General features: G+C 43.7%; 2 protein-coding genes across 2 annotated transcripts in view; one reads left to right on the top strand and one right to left on the bottom strand.

The window, feature by feature from the left end:
* UMAD1 (UBAP1-MVB12-associated (UMA) domain containing 1) overlaps positions 1 to 16,059 on the bottom strand; it is a 42,812-nt gene extending 26,753 nt beyond the window's left edge. Inside the window, exons 1-2 of the mRNA XM_089664183.1 lie at positions 15,931 to 16,059; positions 6,880 to 6,988 (exon numbers count right to left, since the gene is read on the bottom strand). Coding sequence (XP_089520309.1) covers positions 6,880 to 6,961 — 82 coding nt within the window. The 5' untranslated portion in view covers positions 6,962 to 6,988; positions 15,931 to 16,059. The remainder of the gene's footprint in view (positions 1 to 6,879; positions 6,989 to 15,930) is intronic.
* A 285-nt stretch (positions 16,060 to 16,344) lies between these two features.
* RPA3 (replication protein A3) lies at positions 16,345 to 20,645 on the top strand. The gene is made up of 4 exons (XM_089664184.1): positions 16,345 to 16,611; positions 17,381 to 17,455; positions 18,348 to 18,456; positions 20,155 to 20,645. The coding sequence occupies exons 1-4, from the start codon at positions 16,513 to 16,515 to the stop codon at positions 20,235 to 20,237; spliced, it is 366 nt and encodes a 121-aa protein (XP_089520310.1). The 5' UTR covers positions 16,345 to 16,512; the 3' UTR covers positions 20,238 to 20,645.
* The last annotated feature ends 2,653 nt before the right edge of the window (positions 20,646 to 23,298 follow it).

The following is a 23,298-nucleotide window of genomic DNA, read 5'->3' on the forward strand; positions in this document are numbered from 1 at the left end:
CTGTACAGCAAAGCTCAGAAAGGGGAGGGGAGAAGCAGCAAAAGTAGTCACTAAGTACTGTTGCACTGCAAGGAGTGCTTAGAGGAGATGACAGCAGAGTGACAGAGAGATGAGCTCATTAGTGTGCTGCTTCTTCTTCTTCTTTCACTGTCCAGTCACAAGGGGGAATTCACGAGGCTACCTGTGTGTAAAAGTGAAACCACAGCAAAGAAAGATCAGGTCCCTTCTCGCAAACTGAACAGGACTGTGCAATGTGGTCAAGCTGTGTAAATTCCCAGAAATGGATACACAGAAATACAAATCCTTTGGTAGGTCAAACAGCCCCAATATACTGTATGTATTTCAGATTCACTTTAAATTCTCCCTCCCGAAAAGCAAATACAGTATCTCACAGAAGTGAGTCCACCCCTCACATTTTTATAAATATTTGATTCTCTCTTTTCATGTGACAACACTGAAGAAATGACACTTTGCTACAATGTGACATAGTCAGTGTACAGCTTGTATAACATGTAAATTTGCTGTCCCCTCAAAATAACTCAACACACCACCATTAATGTCTAAACCGCTGGCAACAACAGTGAGTCCACCCCTAAGTGACAAGGTCCAAATTGGGCCCAAAGTGTCAATATTTTGTGTGGCCGCCATTATTTTCCAGCACTGCCTTAACCCTCTTGGGCATGGAGTTCACCAGAGCTTCACAGGTTGTCACTGGAGTCCTCTTCCACTCCTCCATGACGACATCACAGAGCTGGTGGATGTTAGAGACCTTGTGCTCCTCCACCTTCTGTTTGAGGATCCCCCACAGATGAGGAGAGGACTCACTTCCTTCAGAAACTGTACTTCCCTTTTCTCTGCTCCCTTGTATCTCCATTTATCGAGTGAGCATTAGGAGCACTTTGCAGACTCAGGGTCACTCTAGTCAAAGCTTAAAAAGGTTTGAAGAGCCTCTCCCTGACCCAATATGACAGCAGTAGGCCAAACACCAAGAACCAGAGCAGTTACAGGAGGAAGGGGAGTGAGTCGCATAATCCCCCATACCTGGAAGTACTGTATATTTTGATCACTCCCAGCAGCTGAATAGAGTGGTAGGGGATTTAAGGGAGTATATGCTGCTGGGAGGGGGGTTAAGGTTTGGGGGGATTAAAGTGAACCAATTTTTCCCTGCTTTTGTAAATCACAGGTTTGCTTTAAGGTCATCACATACACCGATCAGCCATAACATTATGATGACCTTCCTAAAGTTGAGTAGGTAGCAGTAGCAGATCCTTTAAGTCTTGTAAGTTGTGAGATGGCGCCTCTATGGATCAGACTTGTATTTCCAGCACATCCCACGGATGCTTGATGAATTGAGATCTGGAGAATTTGGAGGCCAAGTGAACACCTCAAACTCGTTGGTTCCATTCTTGAACCATTTTTGCACAGTGGCAGGGTGCAATATCTCGCTGAAAGAGGTCAACCATTTCCTTGAAGGTGTGTATTTGGTCACCAACAATGTTTAGGCAGGTGGTATGTGTCAAGTAACATTCACATGAATGGCAGGAGCCAAGGTTTCCCACCATAACATTGCCCAAAGCATCACACTGCCTCCGCCGGTTTGCCTTCTTCTCATACTCCATCCTGGTGCCATCACTCCCCCAGGTAAGTCATGCACATGCATTTGGCCATCTACATAATATAAACGGTAACTTATTCCAATGACCAGGCCACCTTCTTCCATTACTCCATGGTCCATTTCTTATACTCATGTGCCCATTGTAGGTGCTTTTTTCTTTTTTACGTTTATCTGCTTTACTTACCTTTTTTGTCATGTGTGTCCTCGTTTTCCCTGAAGGCAGTGGTGATATAGCCCTGGCCGCACTAATGCCCCCTGTGAAGACAACGTCACTACTGCCTTCAGGGAAGTCCTATACCTATAGGGCAAGGTCTCACAGTAACATCTTACTGCACAAGTACAAGATGAAGTGTATGGAGTCATGTGCTTCATCTCACGCATGTGACGGACATTCGTTTGCAGGGAGAAAAAAAATCTTCTCCCCAAGAGGAGGTTATATGGAGCTTTATCCACTTCTGGACCAGCGTCTCTTCCATGTACCTCACCGGACTTTTGGTGGTTATACCGGACTGACACGTACAGCTATGGGCATCACCCGATACCGTTTATTAGAGCCGGGAGTCAGCTCTCTTGTACAAGCAATCCGAGTGGCTAACGTGCAGCTCGATGGCTTGTACAAGCAGCAGGAGGGGAGTTCCCTGCCTCCCTTCTGATGTCTCCTGCCGCTCTCTTGGGATCTCCCGTCTCACCAGGAGACCCAAGCTTACAGCCGGGACGTCTGCCGGCTGACCAGACAGCCAAACATCAGGATTAGCTTTCATCGGCTTTCTGTTATAGTAAACCAGAAGCAATGACCTGACATCGCTTCCCATTTACTTAGAAAAAAACGGCACCATTTAAAAAAAAAAAAAAAGTATTAAAAAAACTGATCTTGTTTTCAATGCTTTAAAGTGCAAAGGAGTGATTTGGGATCTTATAGACCCCAGATTCCTCCGTAAAGAGTACCTGTCACGTGCCTATTGCTATCACATTCTTTGTGGCAGCAATAAAAGTGATTAAAAAAAAAAAAGTAAAGTGACCCCCCATGCTCGTGTGCAAAGGCGAATGCACACGCCGGTTCCACACACACGCAAACAGCAATCGTCTCATACATGTGAGATATCACTGTGAACGTCAGATCATGGGCAATAATTCTAGCACCAGATCTCCTCTGTCAATCTAAAGTGGTAACCTGTAAAGGCTTTAAATCCTCGCCTATGAATAGTAAAACGTACATTGTTTGTTGCTGTTGTGCAGGAGTGTGTAGTGTTAAAGCGTGACATGCTCAATATCTAATTACTCGGTTTAACATCATCTTTTATATTTTACAAAACAATTGGGTTTTTTTGTGCTTTTTTTTGCGCTAAAATGTAAAAAAACAAAATTGAGTTTGCAAACCGCTGACTGAATACCGTGTGACATAAAAAAATGCAAAATCAACCAATTTATTATCTAGGGCCTCTGCTTTAAAAAAAAAAAAAAAAATTATAATGTTTGGGGGCTGTAGGACATTTTCTAGTAAAAAATACAGATTTTTAACATGTAAACAAAAAGTGCCAGAAATGGCCTGGAGCTGAAGTGATTATAGTCCAAACACTACAACTATCCAGATATGTGAGCAGTCTTGGAGTGATGGTTAATAAGTAGTGTAAAGTCTGAAATACTTATCCTCCTGGAGAAAATGCTGGTCTGGCTTTCCCCCTGTGCTTATCACATCAGCAAAAGCCTAGGCACTGCATCACATGATCTCTGCTGATAGAGGGAATCATTCTTTTCTGCACCGTACACTAAGATTATAATATCAGTCACAGATCAAAGACAGAAACTGCACTAAAGTGCTGCTTTACTTGAAGGGAATTTGTAATGAAATACACTTGGTTTGCAAGGTGGAAATTCACAGCATACAATCCCATGTTATTTTATAGATCAGTCATGCAAAGGAGCCTCCAGAGAAGCAGCTCAACTCCTCTCCGATTTGAGATCCACCCTAAACACAGTTACCCAGTTCCAGCTTTGGGCTGTCTCCTGAGCTCCAATCCAGCTCCAGGCCTTAAATCCATCTCCAACGCTCCAGGCTGCCTCCAACTGTTCAATAAACCTAAAACTTGATGCGTTTGCATTTATTCTTCATTGAGATTAGTTGCAAGGCTGCCCTCTACTGGCCAAAATATAATATGCAAATAACCTAATCCCTGTCCTTTATGATCTAACATCATGTGTGTCGAGCACAAGGCCCATGGGCCGAAACTGGCCTGCCAGGCCATTTCATGTGGCCCTTGCACCTTTACTGCAACTGCAGCACCCCCCTTGTCTCCCTACCACCACCCGGAACAGGATGGATGAGGTAAAGGTATCTGATCTAGCCTGCCCATGCTGTCCGCAGTAAATGTACTATGGGCGGTCTGGAAGTGGTTAAAATGAAAATGACTGACCCTCCATCGGTGAATGTTTGTAAAAGTCCCATTCACTGCTTTATACATGTACCCCAAAATGATAAATTTTACCCAAACAGATACAATTATATAACAAGTACAGTGCAGGGGCGGACTGACCATTTGGAAACTCAGGCACTGCCCAAGGGCCCGGGGTCAGTAGAGGGCCCCATGAGATGCCCTTGGTACCTTTTTCATAGGCTTTTTTGAGTTTGGGCAAGGATACAGGGGCCCCATGATCCCCTATTGCCCGGGGGCCCCATGAGTTGACAGTCCGCCCCTGGTACAATATACTACCAATACCTAAACAGCTAATATAGTCCCCTTCGCCTGGCATAGAGCTGGATTGGCCTGGGAATCAGACAAGTCCTGTAAGGAGAGCTGAAAGGAGAAGTCCTTTTGGTCATGATTCCGAGTCTCTATTTGAGGAATCAATATCATTGCTACTATATCAGTAGCTTTCTGGATCCACAAGAGGACCAACACAAGGAATCGGCAAGGGACCGGCAATTTCAGTTGGGCATCATAGAGCTGAATCTTTGGTTCCACCCACCCAGAAAAAGCAGTGAGAAAACTAGAGGGAGGACTTATGAGTATTTCTGGCTTTACAAGAGCAGTTCGATGTGAGGAATTCGTTTGGGTGAGCCCGCAGCCGTCCATATCCTTTGATATTGCTAGCATGGATGTCAGTGTGGAATCTGAACACCGTCTGCTTGTTTGATCTCTTGATTGGAGATCAATGTGTCTGGTAAGAGGCTGATCTGTCAGTTGTGGCGAGCACTTGTGGACACCATAGCACTTTGTTGGAAGAATTTTTTCAGCACACAGCACTTTCATATTGGATTTGGGACTTTTTGCTAATTTACATTATGTACATGGACTTTTTAGCACTTTAGATGCATTTTTTCCACATTTTGTATATACACATTTATTTATGGTCTATTTTTGATATATTGTGTTTAGCTATTGTGTTAGATTGGTTTAGTGTAAAGCGCAATCATTTATTTTTTGTTTTTTCATTTTCTGGTATTCAGGAAGAGAGTAGCAGCAGTTCACTTTATTTATTCATTTATTAATTCATTGCTATTTATATCATATTTTGTCATTTTTATTATTTGTTGGGTGTAGAGCAGGTTTTCTCTTTTCACATAGAGCTGGATTGCATATACCACTGAAATATAAAACAATGCATAGAGATTTGCACTACAGGAAATTCTATATTAGATTTATTGTGTACGTTATGTATTTATACTACAATGTTATTTCTTGTTCCTTAGATAGTTCACATTGAATAATAAACCTTTATAGTCTGCTATTAAATTCTCATCTGAATCAAACAAACTGCTGCTCATACACCCGGCATTTTTTTACTTCTTCAAACCACTTTCAACCAGCTTCCAAATGCAAAAACTTAGTTCTACTGTGGAGGGCAGTCACTCAAAGTATGAGTTTGTTTGCAAATATATGCACGGGGTTGATTTGGGAAAACTGTCAAAAATAAAACAAAGAATACGTATATTGCTTGCCAGCAGTAACAGATGTTTCTATTTTCTGAACTAGACAGACTTGTGTCATTTTTCAACCTAACTAATTAATTTGATAAAACCAGGTAGGTCACTATCCTCAAAGCAGTGGTCCCCAAAGGACAGTCCCTTGCTTGCCTTTTACTGGCCCTAGGGGTCACTATTCCTTTCATTGATATCAACAACAGGCACTATTCCTCACATTGACAATAGGGTACGATTCCTCCCGGTGATACCAATGATGGGACACTATTCCTCCCACTGATACCAATGATGAGGCACTATTCCTCCCACTGATACCAATGATGGGGCACTATTCCTCCCACTGATACCAATGATGGGGCACTATTCCTCCCACTGATACCAATGATGGGGCACTATTCCTCCCACTGATACCAATGATGGGGCACTATTCCTCCCACTGATACCAATGATGGGGCACTATTCCTCCCACTGATACCAATGATGGGGCACTATTCCTCCCACTGATACCAATGATGGGGCACTATTCCTACCACTGATTCCAATGATGGGGCACTATTCCTCCCACTGATTCCAATGATGGGGCACTATTCCTCCCACTGATACCAATGATGGGGCACTATTCCTCCCACTGATACCAATGATGGGGCACTATTCCTCCCACTGACACCAATGATGGGGCACTATTCCTCCCACTGATACCAATGATGGGGCACTATTCCCCCCACTGATACCAATGATGGGGCACTATTCCCCCCACTGATACCAATGATGGGGCACTATTCCTCCCACTGATACCAATGATGGGGCACTATTCATCCCACCAATCATGAAGCAACTGAAACCAACAATGGGTCTTTTTTCCTGAAACTATCAGAGACTTCTGAAAATATTACTTGCCTGGCAATCTCTGGTTTTGCGGCTTGCTATGGTGGTTCTAATAAAACTAGAGCATACGAAATCTGGTGCAGCTCTGCATAGAAACCAATCAGCTTCCAGTTTTTATTGCCAAAGCTTAATTGAACAAGCTGAAGTAAGAAGCTGATTGGCTACCATGCACAGCTTCACCAGATTTAGTAAATCACCCTGTATGTCTCCAGCTCAAAATCAGCATGCAACCAGCGAAGCCAGAACTCCTGATCAATAAACCTTCTCTGGGTCAGTGCCTTAGAAAGCTTTGAAGCAGTGGATCAGCATGATAACTATACACACTGAATACATGTAGACAGTAACAACACATCATCAGGTTGGATTGTACATCTGCAGTGAAGTGTGTACGCCCATGTGCAAAAAGCCATAAAGGTAACAAATTACATCAGCCCAATATGGCCGTATAGGATCTACCTACCCAGGAAGACAAACCCATCAGACTCTTTGTCCTGTGCCGGGCTCTTCTTAGTGTCTTGACTTTTCCTGAAGAAGCTGAACATCTCTGGGATGTTATAATGGCCTCTTATCTACAGTGAAAGGGAAAGGAAGGCTGTTATTTCTCTTCCATGTTAGTAAAAAATTTTCAAAAGCCAGACAGTGGGAGCCACTAAGGCAGGGGTAGGCAACCTTAACTCCTTTGTGCCCAAGGTTAAAACAAATGTTAATGCCTAAGCAGAATTTTGCAACTTTGACATGTGTTAGTAAATCCGTCCATATCATCACAACTTTAAAAAAATTAATATTTTAAAAAATTAGCTGTATGTTTCTTGCTATTACCACAACCTACCACCAAAGAGCAACCCAAAATAAATTCTCCTACTCCTAACTATTGCAGAGATACCACATATGTGTATGTTAGTTGTTGTATGTATCCGTACTACAGCCCAAAAACAATAGTGCACACTATTTTTCTTTTTTTCCCTACCAAAAACACACTGACATTGATACTAATTAAAAATAAAAAATCCTGCCCAAGCAAATACTGACCCTGACCCAAACACTAATCCTGGCAAAGACCTAGATCAAACGTTGATCTAGGTAATTTATTATTATTTTTTTTTATACACACTGTTGATTTTTTTTTTCTCTGAAAGGAGAGAGAGAGAGAGAGAGAGAGAGAGAGAGAGAGAGAGAGAGAGAGAGAGAGAGAGAGAGAGAGAGAGAGAGAGAGAGAGAGAGAGAGAGAGAGAGAGAGAGAGAGAGAGAGAGAGAGAGAGAAATACAAGGTATCTCTCTCCTCCATTCAGAGAGAGAAAACACGAAACACGGGGACAGTGACTGATTACTATTGATAGCTAATGAGAGGCTATCACAACCATCAGATGATCTGAAATGGGAGTTCAGGGTCCTGATCGTTAGTACAGGACCCGGGGCTCTTGGTGAGGCCCCGGTCTCTGTGCTGGGAGTGTGACGCGCGGGGTGCTCCCAGCACAAAGACAGATACGCAAATATGCTGCCCCACAGAAAAAAGCCCAGTTCTGTGGGGCTGCATATTTGTGTACGCTTGGCGGGAAAGGGTTAAAGAGGTGGAGGTCTACCTGAATAACATGGGAGAAGTCAACTTTAAACCTCTAATTGCCCTACTACCATACCGCAATCGCATGCATTACACGGCAATCATGGGTTTAAATCAGGTGCTGAGGAGGCAACATATCACCTTCTCACCACCTGTCAAATGCACTTGGATCACAAGCGACAGCGACACCCTTAGGGCTTGTTCACACATACAGTTGGGGGGGATGGAAAAACCCTGTAGTTGAGTAGTAGTTTAACAGCCTTCAGTGCCTACCCCCTTTAGCAGCTGAGGCAGCAGCCAAAAGGTGTACACATGCCACAGCAGGAATTAAACCCCTATGTTCCTTTTGGTGGGTGCTACCGCCTGCCAGCCACGACCCACTCAAGTTAGATAGGGCCACTCTGCAAGCACCCCGCAACTGTATGCTTCTGCGGGGTCCAAGGGGTTAAAACTTGTATAGAAATACAAAGCACGAAAAACGCACCAAACACACATAAACCTGCCCTAAGCCACGTCTCTGCTCCTCCTCTAATGTGGAAGTGATTGAAAGTAGTTTGTATGTGGCAAGCAAGGTGCTATGAATTATGGGACATGTGGTCCAGAGGAGGCTGATCAGGTTACTTTGAAAGACGTTACGAGTGTGCACTCCCTGAGCGGAAATTTGGGGAAGCTGCACAAAAAAAAATGAATAATAACTGTGTAAAGTCATTTTAAAAAATATGAGTGCTTCTGGACTTTTTGGGATGGACACATTTATCATTCTGTGCTGAAAAGGTCTAAAAAAAAAAAAAAAAAAAACACAAAATCTTTAGTACTACAATAAAGTTATCACCATAACAGAAATAAAGGAGAAATCTTCTAATGTGGTCACCTGTTTCAGTGACAACAGTGTCTGAAAGGAGATTTCCCTCAGTTTGGAGAAATTTCCTCCCACTTCCTGTTGTCTCTATAGGAAAGGAAGTAAAGGGAAATCTTCCAAATGGGACAGAGATGGTAAACAAATGTAGGGGGTTTTAACACTTTGTTACAGATTTTTAATTACAAAACAAAATGTTTTTTTTCACCTTCGGATGCAATTAATCAAACAACAAATTTCCTAACTAGAAGATGTCACCGAATTACAAGAATATGTCATCACCAAACCAAAAACAGAGACTTTTACCCTTGGGGCTGCAACATTTTAACAATATTTACCTGTTTATATTTTCTATCACTGTATATCTGTATCTATTGTTCTATATATCTATTTATTGGCAGTATTTCACAGAACAACCATACAGTCAGTATTTGAACAAAAATACTGATAACTCAAACCTTTTTTTGTCATTTTATTAGTAGATTGATAAGAAAGTGGAGAGAGTCAGGAATGGATTTTGGCTTACTCATCTCAAAATATATTTCTTTGTGATTGGCATTTTCTATATCTATCCATCCATCTATCTATTAATCACGCTATCCATCTATCTAGATGTTTACCTATCTACTTCTATTTAGATGTTTATTATCACTCTATCCATTTACTGTATCTCTTTATCACTATACCTATCTACACTATATTGCCAAAAGTATTGGCTGGCCATACATTATACAATTTTCTTGAGAATTTTGCTTTAGATTTACCAAAAACCATATAATAGGAGGTCAAACCCAAACAACACTTTCAAATGTATCCAATTAGGCCAGCCCTTGCACTACATAGTTGAAGGTAAATCTAAAGGAAATTGTACAGAAATTGTATAGTGTATGGCCAGCCTAACTATATATCTTTTAGGGTTGCACTGATACCGATACTGGTATGGGTGCCGATACTGAGTACTTGCACAAGTACTTGTACGCTTGCAAATGTTCCCAATACTGATACCTTTGCAGTGCAGTTTGAGCCCATACAAAATGAAAGGGCTCAAATCGCACTGCAAAGAATTGCAAGCGGTTTGAACAGGAATGCTTTGCGATTCCTGTCCGAATCGCATGCGGTTTCTTGTACAGCTCCTTTGTGAACCCAAGCTTGGTATAGTGACTTTGAGCCCGAGTTCACACAGAAGCGGTGCGGAAAACCTCCCTGCATAAAGGGTTCCACCAGCTCCGGCTCCCGATCCCACTGTGGACATCAATGGCTGAGGCCTGAGCTCCTCCTGCCTCTCCCATGTGATGGTGCTGACCAATCGTAAGCCATCTAGCCTGTACTGTCAGCACTGCAAGAAGAAGAGAGAAAGCAGTGGGGATTTCAAATCCTCGGACCAGTGAAACAGTTTTTCTTTCTCTTACAGCAGGGATCGGCAACCTGGTATAGCTGGACCGTGGGGGATGGGGTCCAGTGGACGTCTGGAACCGCTGGAGGCTGAGGGGAGAGAGCCGCTGGAGGCTGGGGTGAGAGAGCCATGGGAGAGGCAGAAGGAGCCCAAGCAGCAGCCATTGATGTCCACAATCGGATCAGGAGCCGGTGGGACCCGTCATGCAGGAGGTTTCCACCACCGCTCTTATGTGAACTCAGGCTCAAAGTCACTATGACAAGCCTGGGTTCACACAGGAGCTGTGCAGGAAACCTTCCTGTATGATGGGTCCCACCAGCTCCGGCTCCTGATCGACTGTGGACATCAACGGCTGCAATTCAGGCAGGAATTGCACCACAGTCTTGTTCAAATCGCATGGAATTCTTTGCAGTGCAATTTGAACCTATTCCTTTTGTATGTGGCCAAATCGCACTGGAAAGATATTGGTACTCGAGATCAGTGAGTACTTGACCGGAAGTATCGGAACTCCTACTCATCTGTAAAAAATTAGTATTGGTGCAACTCTAATATCTATCTATTGAAGAGAGAGGGTTGTGTGGCGTGTCCCTCCCTGTGCAGTTAACCACTTCATTACTACGCACATCCAAAGTGTGAACCTTTAATCACAAGCTGAGGGCTGCACTAATAGTCATCAGCTTGTGCTGGGTTTGTTTAGCCGACTCCTGGCTTGAAAGTGATGCGGCAGTTCTATAGCTGCTGATCACTTTCACAGAGCCGGCAACACAGTACCCCCCCTTCCTTACGCCAGCGGCTCTTTCCTGTCTCATGGTTCCCGGCCTCTCCTGCTTTTTCCAGAGCCCGGGAACACAACCGCTGGCTTAGAGGAGGGAGATCGCTGTGAGACGAGGCAAATCCACGCTTTGATCTCACATGCAAACACTGAGACCAAAAGTGATGTCACTTCCGGTTTCAGATGCACCTTTTCCTGGCCAGTACAGCCAGGGGACACATCTAACCAAGCCGATATATGATTGGTTGGATGGTGTAAAGGGGAGGGGAGACGTTGGGGTCTATCAGACCCCTAGGGGTTTATTTACTAAAGCTGGAGAGTCCAAAATCAGACTCCCTTCTGCATAGAAACCAATCAGCTTCTAACCTCAGCTTGTTCAATGAAGCTTTGGCAATGAAACCTGGAAGCTGATTGGCTTTTATGCAGAAGGGAGTCTGATTTTGAACTCTCCAGCTTTAGTAAATAAACCCCCTAATGTCTACATAAAGAGTAACTGTCACCTGCCCAATGCCATCACATATGGATTTATTAACCCCTTGTGATAGCAATCAAGTAAAAATAAACTTAAAAAAATCAAAGAAAAAAGTTTTAAAACATAAAATTATAATGAAATATTTTTTTTTTTTAAATTGCCGCAACCCTGTTGCCCCAGACACCTGAGCGAAGGAAAGCCCAGGATGTGCACGTGTATGTAAACCCCCAGTCACTCCACAAGTATTACATCTAGTCGCAATTGTCAGAATGAGAACAATAATTCTAGCACAAGAGCTCCTAGTTCACTCCAAACTGATGAGCTGTAAAGGCTTTTAAAGCGTCACCTATAGTGATTTTTTTGGGCACAGTTGTTTTTGGCGATATTGCAGGCGCAATTTTAAGACATGGAATGTTTGGTATCTAGCTACTCGATGCAAACTCATATTTTATATTTTAACCAAAAATTGGTATTCTATTGTATCTTTTTGCACTAAAATTAATTTTCTTATAATTGTAGTTTCTGAAAACTTACATTTAAAAGGCAGTTGCACAAGTATCATATGACATAAAAATTTGCAACCATCACCTTTTTATTCCTCTTATTGCCTCTGCTTTCAAAAATTATATAATATTCTGGGGGTTTAATTCATTTTATTGCCACATATTAGGATTTTTACATGTGTGCAAAAAGTTTAAAAAATTGTTCTGGCGCCAAACTGGTTAATGAAACCCCATGGATGCACACAGTGAGAATGGGATGTATGCAGCATAGAGCCAGCGGGCCCTCAGCAGGAATATTGGGAATGTATCAAATGTCATCACTGTCAGCCATCTTCCATTCCTCTCCAGGCCGGGGACATCGGATTAGACCCTCTGATGGCGGGCACTGATGTGTTTACTGTAAAGTGTTGCAGGAAAACGGCCCATGTTGGATAAACATGTAAAATAAAGAGGCTGCTACAGGCAATGTTCCTAAAGGGAGCAGCTGTTACCGTGGAAACCGCTAGTCCCTCCATACACCACTCAGTCCTTGGAGTTTGTCGCAGTTTCCAGGGCGCTCGCAATTTTAACCACTTGCCTACTGGACGCTTTCACCCCCTTCCTGCTCAGGCCGATTTTCAGCTTTCAGCGCTTTCGCACTTTGGATGGTAATTACACATTCATGCAACATTGTATCCAAACTAAATTTTTATCATTTTTTGAGATAGATAGAGCTTTCTTTAGGTTGTATTTAATCACCGCTGGGGGGTTTATTTTTTGCTAAACAAATGAAACAAAGCACTGATGGGCACTGATACAAAGCACTGATAAGGTTACACTGCTCATCAGGGCACTGGAAAAGACCGAACATTTTGAAAAAAAAAAAAAGAAGTTTTTCTTCGTTTCTCTTATACAGTTTTGTAAATAAGTGATTTTCCTCCTTCACTGATGTGCGCTGATGAGGAGGCACTGCTGGGCAATGATAAGGCTGCACTGATATGCAGCACTGATGGGTATTGATAAGCGCCACCGACAGCCAGCACTGATACAAAGCATTGATGGGCACTGATACAAAGCACTGATACGGCTACACTGCTCATCAGGGCACTGATGATCAGTGTACATGTCCCCTCTGAGAAATGCCGCTTACCGTCTCTCCTCTTGCACTGTAAGCGTGAGGCAAGGGCTGCCAATAACTGGCATTTCATACTTACACTGTAATCAGCTATGATTGGACACAGTTGATCACATGGTAAAAGGCAGCTCTGATTGGCCCTTTACCTGAACACGTGATCAGCTATGTCCAAATGACTCAGGGATCATAGCTTGCGCACGTTGCGCTCTCCAGGGGGTGTGGTTCTTGGAGAATGTCCGTAGACGCCCTCCCAGAACTAGCTGACCGCAGTGTAGCGTCTTTCAGCTGTAGCGCAGTCGGGAACTGGTTAAAGCTTGACGTGTTGGTTATCGATTTACTCGGTGTAAGCTCATCTTTTATAATTCACAAAAAAATAGGTAAGAGATCGCCTCTGTGTTCCCTCAAATTAACTTTAGCGTGTTTTTTATTGAAATTTGCGTTTGCAGAAGCATTGCGCTGATATCGTGTGACACGCAGAGTTAGAACTACGGTTATTTTATTCTCCAGGGTGTCTGCTCTTAGAACATGTTTGGGGGTTATGTAATCTTCAGGCCAGACTGATGTCAATGTACAATATATACAGTCAGGTCCATAAATATTGGGACATGACACAATTCTAACATTTTTGGCTCTATACACCATCAAAATGGATTTGAAATGAAACAAACAAGATGTGCTTTAACTGCAGACTGTCAGCTTTAATTTGAGGGTATTTACATCCAAATCAGGTGAACGGTGTAGGAATTACAACAGTTTGCATATGTGCCTCCTACTTGTTAAGGGACCAAAAGTAATGGGACAATTGGCTTCTCAGCTGTTCCATGGCCAGGTGTGTGTTTATTCCCTCATTATCCCAATTACAATGAGCAGATAAAAGGTCCAGAGTTCATTTCAAGTGTGCTATTTGCATTTGGAATCTGTTGCTGTCAACTCTCAAGATGAGATCCAAAGAGCTGTCACTATCAGTGAAGCCATCATTAGGCTGAAAAAACAAAACAAACCCATCAGAGAGATAGCAAAAACATTAGGTGTGGCCAAAACAACTGTTTGGAACATTCTTAAAAAGAAGGAACGCACCGGTGAGCTCAGCAACACCAAAAGACCCGGAAGACCACGGAAAACAACTGTGGTGGATGACCGAAGAATTCTTTCCCTGGTGAAGAAAACACCCTTCACAACAGTTGGCCAGATCAAGAACACTCTCCAGGAGGTAGGTGTATGTGTGTCAAAGTCACCAATCAAGAGAAGACTTCACCAGAGTGAATACAGAGGGTTCACCACAAGATGTAAACCATTGGTGAGCCTCAAAAACAGGAAGGCCAGATTAGAGTTTGCCAAACGACATCTAAAAAAGCCTTCACAGTTCTGGAACAACATCCTATGGACAGATGAGACCGAGATCAACTTGTACCAGAGTGATGGGAAGAGAAGAGTATGGAGAAGGAAAGGAACTGCTCATGATCCTAAGCATACCACCTCATCAGTGAAGCATGGTGGTGGTAGTGTCATGGCGTGGGCATGTATGGCTGCCAATGGAACTGGTTCTCTTGTATTTATTGATGATGTGACTGCTGACAAAAGCAGCCGGATGAATTCTGAAGTGTTTCGGGAATATTATCTGCTCATATTCAGCCAAATGCTTCACAACTCATTGGACGCTTCACAGTGTAGATGGACAATGACCCAAAGCATACTGCAAAAGCAACCAAAGAGTTTTTTAAGGGAAAGAAGTGGAATGTTCTGCAATGGCCAAGTCAATCACCTGACCTGAATCCGATTGAGCATGCGTTTCACTTGCTGAAGACAAAACTGAAGGGAAAATGCCCCAAGAACAAGCAGGAACTGAAGACATTTGCAGTAGAGGCCTGGCAGAGCATCACCAGGGATGAAACCCAGCGTCTGGTGATGTCTATGCGTTCCAGACTTCAGGCTGTAATTGACTGCAAAGGATTTATGATTATTATTCTTTTGGTCCCTTAACAAGTGGGAGGCACATATGCAAACTGTTGTAATTCCTACACCGTTCACCTGATTTGGATGTAAATACCCTCAAATAAAAGAAATGGACAGTCTGCAGTTAAAGCACATCTTGTTCGTTTGATTTCAAATCCATTGTGGTGGTGTATAGAGCCAAAAATGTTAGAATTGTGTCCATGTCCCAATATTTATGGACCTGACTGTATGTACAGAGCTGTGTCAACTGATGGCGCTATAGAAGTACTTGTAATATTTATTTACTTCAGGTACTTATATAGAGCTATCAATTTTCACAGCGCTTTACATATATATTGTACATTCACATCAGTCCCTAACCCTCAAGGGGCGTACAATCTAAGGTCCCTAACTCACATTCATACATACACATACTAGGGTCAATTTAGACAGGAGCCAACTCACCTACCAGCATGTCTTTGGAGTGTGGGAGTAAACCGGAGATACCCGGAGGAAACCCACGCAGGCACAGGGAGAACATGCAAACTCCAGGCAGGAGGTGCCGTGGCTGAGATTCAAACCAAGGACCCGAATACTGCCGGGTGGAAGTGCTAACCATTTAGCCCCTGTGCTGCCCATAAATAAATAAAATGATCTTTGTAAACAAACAAAAAAAAAGCAAAGATGTCCCTGGCAGCGACAAGGTTAAGCGGTACCCCATAATCACAGATATATGTGGGGGAGGGGTGCCCCCACATTCACATACCTGTGTGAGGGGGAAGGGGTGCTGTGTTGCCATGGCTGTGAGAACACAACACATACAGGTAACTCCTCCCCTCATGAGCTCCGAGGGGCGGGATTTACCCCACCAGTACCAAATACTAGAATCCCCCCCGGAACCTCCTACTTACCTCCCAGCCAGGTAGGTCAGCTCCTCTCCACTATGTACTATCAGGACTACAACCCCGCCCCTACACTTTCACTCACATGACCCACCACGACGTCACCTTTCCCCTTTGCGGCGCCCCGCCCAGAATGTCCACCGTCGAAATTCTTCCCTAAACGCCGTATCGCACTTTCCGGATCTCTATGGTTCCTACAATAAATACTCTTTGTGTTTTAATTTCCCAACTAGCCTTCCGTCCTTATACGTCTCCCCTATTAAATGCCGCCGTCACTTTTGTGATATTTCTATGAAAGACAGACTCCTGTTTGCCAGGTGCAAAGAAGGCGTTTATGGCTTCACGCCCGTACATGCGCACTGATTGGTGGTTGGCCCGAGGCGACTCATAGTTGGCTGTGAATATTGGCTCCCCGCTTGCTACAGTACGCGCTCGCTGATTGGCAGGCTGCCATAGTCGGCTGTGAGTGGTCCAATATTGTGAGGCAAAACACTAAGAGAGTTGCTGATTGGCCACAGCGGAGATCACGGTCCAGGCTTCGTGTTCCCGCCAGAGTCTGTCAGGCAGTGTGAGAGAAAGTGTTGGAGAGCGATGGGGGACATCTATGAGGTGGCCAGACCCCGGATCAACACCAGCATGCTGGCCCGGTACATAGGGCAGCCCGTGTGCTTCGTGGGCCGTGTGGAGAAGGTCGGTTCCCCTCTCCTGCCTGTATGTCGTCCTATACATTCCCAGAGAGGCCCTGTCCTGGGTTCTATACTGGCGGGGCTGTGTGACACACTATACGGGGGTCTGCGGCTCATTCCCTTCCACCGGGGAACCCCCCCCTCCTTCCACCGGGGAACCCCCCCCCCCTCCTTCCACCAGGGAACACTATCCTCTTCCTCCCTTTCACCAGGGAACGCCTCGCTTCCATGGAGTACCCCTCCTCCTCCCTTCTTTTATGGGGGGGGACCCCTCCTCCTCCCTTCTTCTTACCTCTTCTTCCTCCATCAAATTTGTGGTTAAAAAAGAGGGGGGTGGGGGGGACTGACACCGCCCTCTACTGCCTGTTCCATGTAGCCGGAACAGCAAGCTGGCCACACACACGATCACTGTTGCGGTTTGATGTGCGGATAGTTTGAGTGGGCGCTTACTGTACCCTGTGCGGTCCCCCCCCCCCCCCCCCCCCAGCCCTTCCTGACTGCAGCCTGAGGCCCCCTTGTACATTGCCTGTATTGGGGGCAGTCTCGGTGGCTGGTTGTCAGGAAGCATGGGCCCTATACTGTGTATTCCAGAACCAACCTGACAAAGGCTGCAGGTCCTTGATGTGCTGTGGTATAAGTGATCTCTCCCAGAGAGTCCAGGTCCCTGTTATGGCGTCCTGACCACCTGCCCTGCCAATGTAAAATGTGTGAAAGCAAAACAATCGGCAGACGATCCAATGCGGGGAAGTAAACCATTTGTTGTTTCATCACAGGTCCATCCTACAGGGACGTCCTTTGTGCTGTCCGATGGGGCAGGCAAGAGCACAACGGTGGAGTTATCAGAACCAGTAAGTACCCAGCGTTATGGGGAACATGTTCATCTTCAGTCATTTGGTATCGCTGGGTTGGCCTTTACTGCTTCTACATGGATGTCCATAGCTTGTGATCTGAGTACGATCTGTTACAGTGGTTGTACACCTCAGACATGAAATATGAACGCAGCATTTCCCTCTATAGTGTGTACTTCGCTCAGTCCAGAGCACTAAATGTCATTTCTTTCTGCAGCTTCATTCCTCTGCTATTGGCATTAGTCACTTTTGAAAAGTTTTCCTGACTCCAGGAGGTAAAAGGTGACCGGGGAGGGAGCTCCAGCGCACACCTGTGTATGACAGTCTCCGCTGTATGAAGGGGGTGTGTCCCTTCTTTTCAATCAGCTCTCCTCACTAAGTTTTTTTTACTTCAGATTTCCACCCCTACTTTCTGAAAGCTCAGACAAGCTGTATACATTGTAGGCTTTGGGTGGATGTAGAGAAGAGAATACTGCAGATAAACTGGTACAACTGGTGTAGGAGGATTTGTTTCATCTGTGAATCACTTTAGGACTGTCACTTCACTGGACACACACACACACACACACACTGAGCCGTGTGTGTGTGTGTATATATATATATATTATGGTTTACAACCACTTTTTGCATCACACTCCATATACCATTTAATTGCCAGGACAGTTTTCAGCGCCGATAGTTTGACCATTACCCTGTCATGCTGCATTGTACAAAAAAAATGTAACTTTTTTTCTGGTAGTTATTATCCACTGAATTTTTATTTACCATATAAAAAATATTAATTCCGCTTTTTAAGCACACGCTCCAAGGTGATTTTATATTAACCACAATTTATTTTGAAAATCGACATTATTTCCCATACTTTTTTTTTTTTTTTTTTTCTTCTTCAAAGCTGGATGAAGAATTATCTGGAATTATAGAAGTTGTTGGAAAAGTTACCCAGAAGGCAACAGTATTGGGCGTTTCATACGTCCCATTTCGGGAAGACGTTGGTTCTTTTGGTAAGTGGATGACTGATTTTTTTTTTTTTTAACGTATACAAACCTCTTATGCTGTCACGGCACCCCTGCATTTCTGTCAGATAATGCACCACTTTGCCCAAAACGTTGATGCAATTACAAATGTTAAGGCATTCTCATGTTTTATTAAATAATTTTGTTCAGTCCATTTTTGGAGTTGTGTGTAATGTCAGATTTGGCTTTTTGTTCCCCCCCCCCCTTTTTGTTTTTTTGGTTTCAGACCAATACAAACAAAAGAAACATGAGCATGCCCAAACATTTGTAATTGCAACAATTTTCTGTCAGATAAAGTAGTAAATCTGACAGAAATGCAGGGGTGCCAATAGTTTTGGCCGTGACTGTAGAAATCCTCTTCCAAAATATCTGTTTCCTGTTTTGGAATGGTAAAGGTATAAAGCCTCGGCCTATTCCGCACACTGAATTGTGGCTGCTGTAGAAGCTGTAACACTGCAGTTTGTGAATGGTCTTCCCTGCTCATCGGATGTAAGCATGACAGGACATAGACATTCCAGGGTTTCATAAAGCAGGGCTCTCCAGCCTTTCTAAAAAGGGCCAGTTTACTGTCCTTCAAACTTTGGGGGGGGGGGGGGGGGTTGCAGGCTGTGGCCACTGGGAGCAGAAAATATCTAGGTGTCAGTGGGAGTAAACCCTGCCCCATTGTTGGTCAGTGGGAGAAATTATGCCACACCTGCTGATAGTGGAGGGAATAATGCTCCGAGGGCCAAATACAAGCGAGCAAAGGTCTGTATTTGGCGCGTATTAGCGAGTTACTGCTTAAGTGAGGATGTAAATCTTTACCTGCACGTTAAAAAACAAGTGGTACCTCTGACGGGTTCTTTACTGTGTTTTGGGCACTGTGAGGCTAGAGTTTTGACAGCGAAGGAGGGAGGTTATCCTGTGACCTATTACATTGCAAGGGTTTGCCCTGGAAGTGTCTGTAGGTGGGGGCAATAACTTAGCTGCAGTAGTGAGTGCTAATATCACCTTTTGGGTTTTACAGGAATGACTAGTGTACCTCATCCATATGCCAAATGTTTGGGTGCCGGACTATCCTATCTATAGGGGATCATTTCACAACAGTAGCTGTTCATATGGAGGTAGTCATTCTTGTTTGTGTGTGGGTTCCCCCCCCATGATTCTAAGAAGGCATACCACGTGGTTTTTGGATTAATGGGCACTGATACATGAGCAGATCTGCCCCACAATCACTATTTCAGTTCTTCCTAAATGTGTTCAGTACAGTTGAGATTGGGGCTCTGTGCAGGCAGCTTGTGTTCCTCCACACTAAGCCCCTCAAACCAGGTCTCTGGAGATGGTTTTGTAAACATGGGTACAGTCATGCTGGAACAGAAAGGGGTCCTCACCATACTGTTACAAGGCTGGAAGTAAATGAACAAAAATACCTTTGTATGGTATGGAAAGCCACAGACTGGCTGCTTCTTGTGGTCTGCTCATCTTGCAGAATGGCACCTTTGCTTTCTATGAAGGCCAAGGGAGAGTACCTCACACACCCGACCGATGGCAGCTTGGGCCCCAGTACCTCCCCTGAAACGGGGGACATTGAAAGGTCTGACAAGAAAGCTCAGCCATGTATTCTAAAAATGAGTTATACAAGTTTTTATATACAGTAGATGTGATGAGTGAGATTTTGTCAATCTCTTGTCTGCATTTCTCCTCCAGATCTGGGGCTTTATGATGAAGCACTGAAGATAATTCATGAGTATCCACAACATTATCCATTTGGACTTAAAGGAGCAGAATAATTTTCAATATTTGAACAAAGCAACATATTTCCTGTCTCCTATATGCTGCATCCTCCTAATTTGCTGCACGTTGGCCAAACCAGGTTGTCTGCTTATCCAGAGCAATATTATCCATGAACGCCAGACCCTCTGAAGGATGATTAACAGGATCTACTGGAAAATATCACCACCCCCTTGTTTCTAGTCCAGCCTGCAATGTAGATGGATTGATTTGTAATATTTACAAATTGCCCACAATCACTATGGGATGTGTTCCACAAATATTAAGCTTTATCTCTTGCCAGGTACATCTTTGTATAAACATGCCATTCTTTTTTTCATTGATGTTTGAATATGCAACAAGCTTTGCTGATACTGAATTTAAGTAGTTTGTTTTTTTTTTTTTTAAATAAAATGAAGTAAATGGTTTGTTTCCATGGTGCTGCTGTGTTTTGTTTATCTGAAATACCATAGAAGTGTCCTTTTATGCATTAGAGGTGAATGATGTGAACCAGTAATGGGAAATGTGTGCTGTTCAGGCTACAAGGGAAAAACAATCCTGTGTCCACCACTATGAATGCAGGCCAGGGAAGGAGCTGCTCTCGGCTCCAAGCAACTGTGCACCTTTTTTCAGGCGGAATTTTAGTTTTCATAATAAATACAGGTGAAACTTAAAAAATTAGAATATCGTGCAAAAGTTCATTTATTTCAGTAATGCAACTTAAAAGGTGAAACTAATATATGAGAGACTCATTACATGCAAAGCAAGATAGTTCAAGCCGTGATTTGTCATAATTGTGATGATTATGGCTTACAGCTCATGAAAACCCCAAATCCACAATCTCAGAAAATGAGAATATTGTGAAAAGTTGCAATATTCTCTGCTGAAAGTGTCCCACTCTAGTCAGCTAATTAAGCCATAACACCTGCAAAGGGTTCCTGAGCCTTTAAATGGTTTCTCAGTCTGGTTCAGTAGGAATCACAATCATGGGAAAGACTGCTGACCTGACAGTTGTGCAGAAAACCATCATTGACACCCTCCATAAGGAGGGAAAGCCTCAAAAAGGTAATTGCAAAAGTAGTTGGATGTTCCCAAAGTGCCGTATCAAAGCACATTGATAGAAAGTTATGTGGAAGGGAAAAGTGTGGAAGAAAAAGGTGCACAAGCAGCAGGGATGACCGCAGCCTGGAGAGGATTGTCAGAAAAAGGCCATTCAAAAGTGTTGGACTTTCACAAGGAGTGGACTGAGGCTGGAGTCAGTGCATCCACAGACGGATCCTGGACATGGGCTTCAAATGTCGTATTCCTCTTGTCAAGCCGCTCCTGAACAACAAACAACGTCAGAAGCATCTTACCTGGGCTAAAGAAAAACAGACCTGGTCTGTTGCTCAGTGGTCCAAAGTCCTCTTTTCTGATGAGAGCAACTTTTGCATCTCATTTGGAAACCAAGGACCCCGAGTATGGAGGAAGAATGGAGAGGCACAAGGACCCCGAGTATGGAGGAAGAATGGAGAGGCACAAGGACCCCGAGTATGGAGGAAGAATGGAGAGGCACACACTGCAAGATGCTTGAAGTCCAGTGTGAAGTTTCCACAGTCTGTGTTGATTTGGAGAGACATGTCATCTGCTGGTGTTGGTCCACTGTGCTTCATTAAGTCCAGGGTCAATGCAGCCGTCTACCAGGAGATTTTGGAGCACTTCATGCTTCCTTCCACAGATGAACTTTATGGGGATGCTGACTTCATTTTCCAGCAGGACTTGGCACCGCCCACACTGCCAAAAGCACCAAAACCTGGTTCAATGACCGTCGGATTACTGTGCTTGATTGGCCAGTAAACTTGCCTGACCTGAACCCCATAGAGAATCTATGCGGCATTGCCAAGAGAAAGATGAGACCGAACAATGCAGAAGAGCTGAAGGCCGCTATTGAAGCATCCTGGTCTTCCATAACACCTCAGTAGTGCCACAGGCTGATAGCTTCCATGCCACGCCGCATTGAGGCAGTAATTGCTGCAAAAGGGGCCCAAACCAAGTACTGAGTACATATTCATGCTTATACTTTGCAGAGGTCCGATATTGTTCTATGTACAATCCTTGTTTTATTGATTGCATGTAATATTCTCATTTTCTGAGATTGTGGATTTGGGGTTTTTATGAGCTGTAAGCCATAATCATCACAATGATGACAAATCACGGCTTGAACTATCTTGCTTTGCATGTAATGAGTCTATCTCGTATATTAGTTTCACCTTTTAAGTTGCATTACTGAAATAAATGAACTTTTGCACGATATTCTAATTTTTCAAGTTTCACCTGTAGAAGTGTTTTCCCTTCCTTTTTGCATCACAGAAGAGGGTGTGTTCACTCTGGACCACACCTCCCTCATTACAATGCTACCTTCCTCCTATCAGCTATATAATACAAGGGCCTGTCTGATTTGATACCAATTGAATGGATTATTAAGGTGTGTCGTCCTATTCCATAAATCTTAAGGAAATTGTACAGTCCGATTTGCATAGTGTCACATTTCCATGTAGCGAAGACTCGCATTCCTGCACACGGTTTTTTGTTTTGGTGTTTTTGGAGTGTTTTCAATTGTCATGTATAGGGCAGCCCATTCACTTGAACGGTGTGCCATACACGCTACAAATGCCCCAGAAAAAGTCCAGAAATCAAATAATTGGGACTGCGATTTACTCCCTTGAAAAGATTGCAGCACAAGGCTGCAAACAGTCACATTGAGCATCGACCTTCATAAGTCAGTGTGTCAAAAGACATTATGGCCCTGATTCACTAAGATGTGAGTCTATCAGCAGAGACTGACCATTCAGGCAGACTCCGGTCAATCAATCAGTCGTCTGACCAGCGTCTAGCAAGCTCATTAACGAGCGTCTACTGACTACTTTGCTATTACTAAATGTGGTATCCCGTCTGGCACATGTTTAGGTGCAATACCGGATGTTCGCTAGATGGCGCACAAGCGCGGGCTTTATTAACATTGGCGTTTTTATGATGGCAAAAGAGAATCCTTAGAATGTAATAAATAGTACACCTGTATTAGAATTTTCTATTTTCTTCTAT

Source organism: Staurois parvus, unplaced genomic scaffold (assembly GCF_062004578.1).
Source record: "Staurois parvus isolate SC_StPar_1 unplaced genomic scaffold, SC_StPar_1.0 ptg001847l, whole genome shotgun sequence".
NCBI lineage: Eukaryota > Metazoa > Chordata > Amphibia > Anura > Ranidae > Staurois > Staurois parvus.

Excerpts from the sequence above, each read along its gene's own strand:
- RPA3 (XM_089664184.1), top strand. The coding sequence starts at position 16,513 with ATGGGGGACATCTATGAGGTGGCCAGACCCCGGATCAACACCAGCATG. Across the intron at positions 16,612-17,380 it reads TCGTGGGCCGTGTGGAGAAG|GTCCATCCTACAGGGACGTC; the intron begins GTCGGTTCCCCT and ends GTTTCATCACAG. Across the intron at positions 17,456-18,347 it reads CGGTGGAGTTATCAGAACCA|CTGGATGAAGAATTATCTGG; the intron begins GTAAGTACCCAG and ends TCTTCTTCAAAG.